Below are 6,988 nucleotides of genomic sequence, written 5' to 3'. Positions count from 1 at the left end.
TGGTGGGGGAATATCGATCGAAATGACGGCCGGGGAGATTAGCCACGGCGTGGCGGGCACCGAAAATTTTCAGCGTGACACGAAAAGTGAAAGGCTGTGTCTATGAATTGTGTGGCCGGTACTGGCGACGCGCGGGACGGCTCGAGGGGAGCGAAACTCCGTTGCGTTGCTGGGGTGGAGGAAAGTGACGTGGCACTGGCGCAGTCATCTTTCAGTTTTCGTGACGCTCGGTGTAAATGCGAACATCCAGTTATTATTCGCTGTGTTGATCACGCATACAATATCAAAATCCTTTGGATGCTCATTTATATGAATTGTTTCGAATAAAATTATTCAAAAAGCGAAGTAAATATTTAAAGTGTATTATGTGCGTGAATAGATACTTCCAAAAATTTAGTTGTAGAGTACAGTGCAAATGTGCAGGAGAAAAAAACATTTTCGTGGAGTAGACAGTGTGTACAGATACTTTTAACAATTTGAATTCTCGAATATAGTGTAAATGTACAGAAAAAAATAACATTTTGTGAAGCGGACAACGTGTGCAGATACTTTTAAGCCTAAATAAACATTTAAAGTGTATTATGTGCGTGTACAGATACGTCAGATAATTTTAGTTCTAGAGTACAGTGTAAATGTGCAGGAAAAAAAACATTTTTGTGGAGCAGCCAGTGTGTACAAACACGTTTAACAATTTTAAATCTCAACTACAGTGTGATTATACAGACAAAATAACATTTTTGTGAAGCAGACAACGTGTGCCGATACTTTTAATAATTGTCGTTTTAGAGTGTAGTGTGAATGTGCAGAAAAACAGAATATTTTTGTGAAGCGGACCACGTGTACAGATACTTTTAATAATTTTGGTTTTTGAGTACAGTGTAAATGTGTAGAGCAAAAAAATTTTTTTATGAAGCGGACAGTTATCTTGATTTTTCAAGTGGGCTCTATTTTTTATATATTGAATAGACTGAGTTATCGACCATAATGGCGAAAAAAAAGAATACGGAATATGTCAGAGCATTTTGTGAGCGACAATGTGCTAATAAACCACCAAAATCGACGCCAAAAACTGCAAGTGAAACGTCCAGAGAGTATGGGGCGCGAAAAAAAGCATTGCTGAATGCAGCACGTGCGGGTGACTTGTCACGAGACTCTGCACAACCGAGACTGTCCATCCGCCAGAAGTATTACGAGACCCTCTAATACCGACTCAGTCACAACAAAATGTTGAAGTGAATTCAAACAATAGAAGTGCCTCACTGATGATGGAGAGAACTGTGCCGTCCAGTAATTTTGCAGCCCATGAACGCGTACGGAAGGAATTCCAAAAACAATAATCAAATAATCCATTCGGGCGTGTGTGTAACATTTGTGACCGTCTGTGGTTTCAATCTGACTTAAAAACTGTACTTGGGTCACATCATCGACTACTGCAAGCAGAATTTTCGGGGGTGGACGTGTCAGATTTTAAAGCTTGCCACTCTCACTTTCACTTTCATCCTCTTTGCATGAAAATCCAGTATTTCACGAATGAGAACGGGTCTAAAATTCGCATGTGCCAACCATGCTACTCCAGCAGGGGTTTAACATCTCTTCTCCCTCTCATACGGACCCGCAACCACTCAGCTAGCTCCACCAGCTCCACATCCTCCAGATCTGGGGTGATAAGCCCTCGCACAGCTAGCCCGTCATCGCGGCAACCACACACTCTCCCCCCTGCCACCGTTCAAAATGCAGCAGCTGCCCAGATTGATCCGGCCATCGCCAGTATTTTGGAGACTTTGGCGTCGATCAACAAGCGCACTGAACACCTTGACATGCTTCCTGGTAAGTTCGACTCTGTCTGTGCCGAGTTCGCTGATGTTAAGGCCAAGCTATCAGCTTTGGACCTATTGCCTCCTCTCGTTAAGCGTGTGGATGATGTTGAATCTACTGTGGCTGGGCACACTGAGGAAATTCAAAGTTTGAAACAAACCGTTGCTGAGCTTGTTGAGAAGTCCAATGCTCCCCTCCCTCTGGCACCAGTGGCACCACTACCGCCACTTGATACCAATACAATGCAACGCGTTGTTGCTGGCTTCCCGGAGAGTGAGGCTCTCACTGATCCTCTTCCTTTGGCTTTGGCTGTACTTCATACTGTCAAACAGGATCTTGACCCCACCGCTGTTTCCAACGTGCGGTTCTTGAGGAAATCAGGGAATCGTGCTGACGCAGCCTTTCTACCAGTGGCACAGGTGCGACTGTGACTCGCTCACGGGTGTCCATTGGCATTAAACTCACANCGACTGTGACTCGCTCACGGGTGTCCATTGGCGTTAAACTCACATCCCCAGGCTTACTACGCAACATCATCGACGCCAAGAGGGCGAGAGGGAAAGTTTCGTTCTCGAATGTTGATCACGCCACCCTTACTGCCTTGTCTACCCCCGTCAGTGCGACTGGTGAGGATTTCCAAGTCAACATCGCCGAGCTGATCCCTTCGAAGGTCTATCGACTCTTGGGCATGGCCAGAGCAGTTCTCAAGCGCTCTGGTTTCAGATACATTTGGGTAAGGAATGAGGTTGTCTTTGCAAAGTTCAAAGAGGGTGATTTGGTGTATATCATCAACTCCCATGCTGACATCGACAGAATCACCAGTCTCCATTCCATTCCTAGCTCCTGACCCCTTGACCCCACCCCAGCAACATTCCTTCAGCGACAACGACCGGCCCCTCTCCTTGACCCCGTGATCTCCGCGACCCTCCCGATTCCTGACACCTCCTCCAACCCCCTCCTGAGATCCTCCCCTGTCGACCAATTCCACGCCTACTGCCTCAATGTCAATTCCCTTCGCTGTCGTCTGGATACCATCAAAAGTTTCCTCCACTCTCAGCCTTTAACTTACCACATCATTGTCATCACTGAATCTTGGCTGTCACCCTCTATTCCGAGCTCTGTACTGAATATTCCCAACTACAGTCTCCTGAGATATGATCGTAACGTGAATGGTGGCGGTGTTGCCATCTACTACCATGCCTCCGTAAATGCCTCGGTCATCTCCTTCTCTACCTCCGTCTGGACAGAGCCCCCCGGACATGTTGAGTATCTCTTCTGTGAGGTTTTGGTGCCAAACTCCTCTCCGATCTTTGTTGCTGCTATCTACAGGCCACCACACTCCCCTTTTCATGTTCCTGTCAACTTCACGGGGCTCTTGTCTACCTTCTTGGATGGCTACTCCCATAAGATCATCATGGGTGACTTCAATGCTGATCAATTGTCTGAGCGTGCTGATGCTGTATATATTCGAACTCTAATGAGTGATCTCTCCCTGAAACTGGTTGACAACGGTATAACCCACACTACTCTCACGTCTTCAACATGGCTGGATCTTTGTCTTACGGATGAGTGTGACTCTATCACTGGCTGGTTTACCTCGGAAGTTCCTATGGCTGCTGGGCATCACCTCATCTCTGCCTCCATATCAATCAATGGGTGCAAACCACGGGCCACCACTATCTCTACCCGCCAGTTATCAGCTCTTCAATGGGTTGATGTCGTTGGGGACTTTGAGAGCACGCTCCAGAGTGCCCTCGCCTCCGACTTCGGCACCGATGATCTTGCCGCGACCTTCACTAATGTCTTCCTGGCACTAGTCGAAGCCCATGCCCCTCTGCGTCAGGTGAAGGTGAATGCCATCAAGACTGCCCCCTGGCTCTCTGATGACCTCAGGCTGTCTGATAAGCATGTGCAACATCTCTACAGACGATTCAAGCGGAATCGCTCTCAGGAGAGGCTGGTTGATTTCCGTCTGGCTAGAAGTCTGCATCAATCCCTGCTCTTGAAGGCTCGCGTCAAGTACTACCACACTCGCTTATCTGGACTCACGGGCGCATCACTGTGGAGAGAGCTACGCAGCCTTGCGCTGATAGCTGGTTCGTCCAAAAGCCTCACCATCTCAACTGACGATCTCAACGCCCATTATTCTGCGGTTTCAATTGTATCTTCTGAGGATCCGCTGCTGCCGCCATCAAGAACTGTCTTCACTGATGCATTGTTCCCCTTCTCGCAGGTGAGCTGGCTTGACATCAAGACTGCTATCTCATCCATCAAATCCGATGCAGTCGGCGCAGACTGCATTTCGAGAAGATGATTTTAAACACCCTACCAGCCCTGGTTGAGAGTCTCACCTCTCTCTTCAATCGTTCGTTGCTAAATAGTGTCTTCCCCGCAGCTTGGAAGCGGGCCATCATTGTCCCTGTGTGCAAAGTGAGTTCTCCTAAGTCACCGACAGACTATCGTCCTATTGCTCTCCTGCCCTTCCTTGCGAAAGTTCTCGAGCGTCTGGCCTTCAAGCAACTGTCTCTACATCTCCAAACGCACGACTTGTTGAGTCCTCGCCAATGTGGATTCAGATCCGGCCACAGCACACAGACAGCCCTGCTTAGGCTCATGAATGACGTGAGACGTGGCGTAGAAGAGCGGAAAATAACTGTCTTGGTACTCTTTGACTTCTCAAAAGCGTTCGACACTATCTCTCATCCGATACTCCTGGCCAAATTAGGCACTCTGGGACTCTCGGCTGATGCTGTCGCTTGGTTTCGATCTGACCTTGTCGGCCGCTCCCAAGCGGTGAAAGACGAGAATGGACTCTCTGCTTTCTGCAATACCAATGCAGGAGTANTGGCGACTCCATTCATGAGGCGCAGCACCTCCTTTATGCGGATGATCTCCAAATTTACTTGAGCTGTGAACCATCGGAACTAGACATGTGTATTCAACGTCTTAATGCTGACATCTCCCGGATTCAACGCTGGGCTGCGGCTAATCTACTCCAGCTCAACGTAAATAAAACCAAGGCCATCATCATGGGTGCAAGGCGCTACATCAATGCTATTGACGTACCTGCCCTGCCGCAGCTTGGTTGTCAAGGTTCTGCCATTGAGATAGTAAGCAGTGTCAGGAATTTGGGAGTTTTCATCGACAGTAAGTTGACCTTTGCTTCCCACATACAACGTGTGGACTCCAAGATCAACACTGCTCTCTACCAACTCTACAGTCTGCGTGATTACACTGATGCTCCACTGCGTAAGATGCTGGCGAATGCCCTTATTTTTCCCCACATTTTTTACTGTCTTGCAGTTCTGTAAGGTGTGGACTCAGTACGGGACCTGCAACTCCAGCGCATGATCAATAGAGCTGTGAGGTTTGTGACAGGTCTTCCCCGAGATGCGCCGATTTCGGAAGCTCGGCGGAGTCTGGGCTGGCTCTCTATCTCTGGGTACAGAACGGTAGTCATAGCCTCCGTAATGTATCAGGTACAGAGCACTGGTACCCCGCAGTATCTTGCTGACCTCTTTGCTGTCTACACGTCTACCAGACCTCGACGACAGGCACTGGCACAGCTCGCCCTGGTTGTGCCCAACTATCGCACCGACACCTATAAAGCAGCACTGGCTGTTGCTGGTCCGGAGACCTGGAATAGCATCCCTGTCAACATCCGAGAACTCACGTCACCCACGTCCTTCAAGGGGCACTTGAAGCGCTGGCTCCTCGACAATGAGCAGCACGGCTGAACGGCTCATCCTGAACTTTCCTATGTTTTCGGTCTCTTTTTAATCTGTACCGTTCAGATCGCAATGTTCATCTTGTTTTTTTTCTCTGATTACTGCTCTATCTATTCTCTATTGTCCATTCTCAGTAATTACTGCTCCTCCTATGTTTCACTCTGTATAACTTTTGTTTAAATTCCTAAACAATAAACATATATCTTATCTTATCTTATCTCTTGCTTTGCTTCATTGAATCGAAATCGTGTTCCCACATATTCAACGTCAAATGGATTTAAATACCTGGAGAAACCTGCGCATTTGCCGGATTTGGATTTGCTATCAGAGAGACTAATTTCTCCAAGAATCCCGTTTATGCAAATCAGAAGACTGCGACGTACGACTGGTCAGTACGGCATTCTTGGGCAAGTAATCAATGTCCCTGTGCACGTGAATTTAATGGTTAATATGCTTCCAAGGGAAGTTAGTGATGATGATTGTATTAACATACACATCAAACGAAAATTGATACATAAATCAAGTTATTTGGTTGGTCTTGTTAACAAAGCAAATATCAAAATTTGGCTGCAGTATTTATGTGACACACCATTGTATAAATTCTACGGTATCAAAATAGATGATGCTTTCTTCAATCAAACTGCGGAGAATCCGATTCCAATTGATGAAGTCAGTGAAGAAATACCCACTGAAGACTGTCTTACTAGGCAGCAGCATACGTTAATGTGGAATGAGGATAAATACTTAGGAATAGCACCAGGTGAAAAAAATGTTCCTCATAGTTTGCTTTTCGATGAACATGCTGAAGAATTGTCTTTTCCAGCAATTTATCTCGGACATTTTCGAGTATTCAAAGAAGGATTGCATGTTACATCATTTATGATGGCCATAACAATAAAAAAAATTTATGATGGCCACAAGTGAGGTGAGACGCGCCGATCGTCGTGGGGTCACTCCACATCACTTACTATATGTGGCCATGAAGATCATGCGACAAAGAGTTCGTGATTCTTTGACAGTAGCCTTCAAACATATTGAAAACAATGCGAACATAACTAAAGAGCAGATTGAGTCTGAGCAATACATTAATCAGTCGATCGAAACCAATCTAGCTTTCTTGAAATGCATTCCAAATTCAGCTTACTACTGGGCTGACAGACAGAAAGATTTATTCGCGATGATCAGGCAATATGGAAAACCGACTCTTTTGATAACTTTGAGTGCTAATGAAACCGGAAGGATTGATTTGATAAAATTATTGTGGAAATTGAAAAACAACGGAAGGGAACTGTCAGATGAAATACTAGAACAAATAACCTATATTCAGAAATGTACATTGGTAAATGAAGATGCAGTGGTATGCGCCATTTACTTCAATAAACTTGTAAATGTTATTCTAAATCTACTGCAATCCAAGAAAGCAAATCCCTTCCGAGAGTATCGCG

At 46.1% G+C, this 6,988-nt stretch overlaps 2 protein-coding genes across 2 annotated transcripts; both read left to right on the top strand.

The window, feature by feature from the left end:
• Positions 1-1,817: 1,817 nt before the first annotated feature.
• On the top strand, positions 1,818-4,129 carry LOC107044059. The gene is made up of 2 exons (XM_015265804.1): positions 1,818-2,234; positions 2,873-4,129. The coding sequence occupies exons 1-2, from the start codon at positions 1,818-1,820 to the stop codon at positions 4,127-4,129; spliced, it is 1,674 nt and encodes a 557-aa protein (XP_015121290.1).
• A 616-nt stretch (positions 4,130-4,745) lies between these two features.
• On the top strand, positions 4,746-5,552 carry LOC107044057. Its single transcript, XM_015265803.1, has 2 exons — positions 4,746-5,064; positions 5,140-5,552. Exons 1-2 carry the CDS (start codon positions 4,746-4,748, stop codon positions 5,550-5,552), a joined length of 732 nt encoding a protein of 243 aa, XP_015121289.1.
• The last annotated feature ends 1,436 nt before the right edge of the window (positions 5,553-6,988 follow it).

The sequence above is a fragment of the Diachasma alloeum genome, unplaced genomic scaffold (assembly GCF_001412515.2).
Source record: "Diachasma alloeum isolate Michigan unplaced genomic scaffold, Dall2.0 Dall_scaffold_00670, whole genome shotgun sequence".
Classification (NCBI taxonomy): domain Eukaryota; kingdom Metazoa; phylum Arthropoda; class Insecta; order Hymenoptera; family Braconidae; genus Diachasma; species Diachasma alloeum.
Note: the sequence above shows the minus strand (reverse complement) of the source record. Positions and strands in the feature narration are given on the sequence as shown.

What these genes read in the sequence shown, in the direction of transcription:
- LOC107044059 (XM_015265804.1), top strand. Translation starts at nt 1,818, where the DNA reads ATGCTTCCTGGTAAGTTCGACTCTGTCTGTGCCGAGTTCGCTGATGTT. An exon ending in CCTTTCTACCAGTGGCACAG is followed by an intron (nt 2,235 to 2,872) that starts GTGCGACTGTGA and finishes CTCCACTCTCAG; the next exon opens with CCTTTAACTTACCACATCAT.
- LOC107044057 (XM_015265803.1), top strand. Translation starts at nt 4,746, where the DNA reads ATGTGTATTCAACGTCTTAATGCTGACATCTCCCGGATTCAACGCTGG. An exon ending in TTACACTGATGCTCCACTGC is followed by an intron (nt 5,065 to 5,139) that starts GTAAGATGCTGG and finishes GTGTGGACTCAG; the next exon opens with TACGGGACCTGCAACTCCAG.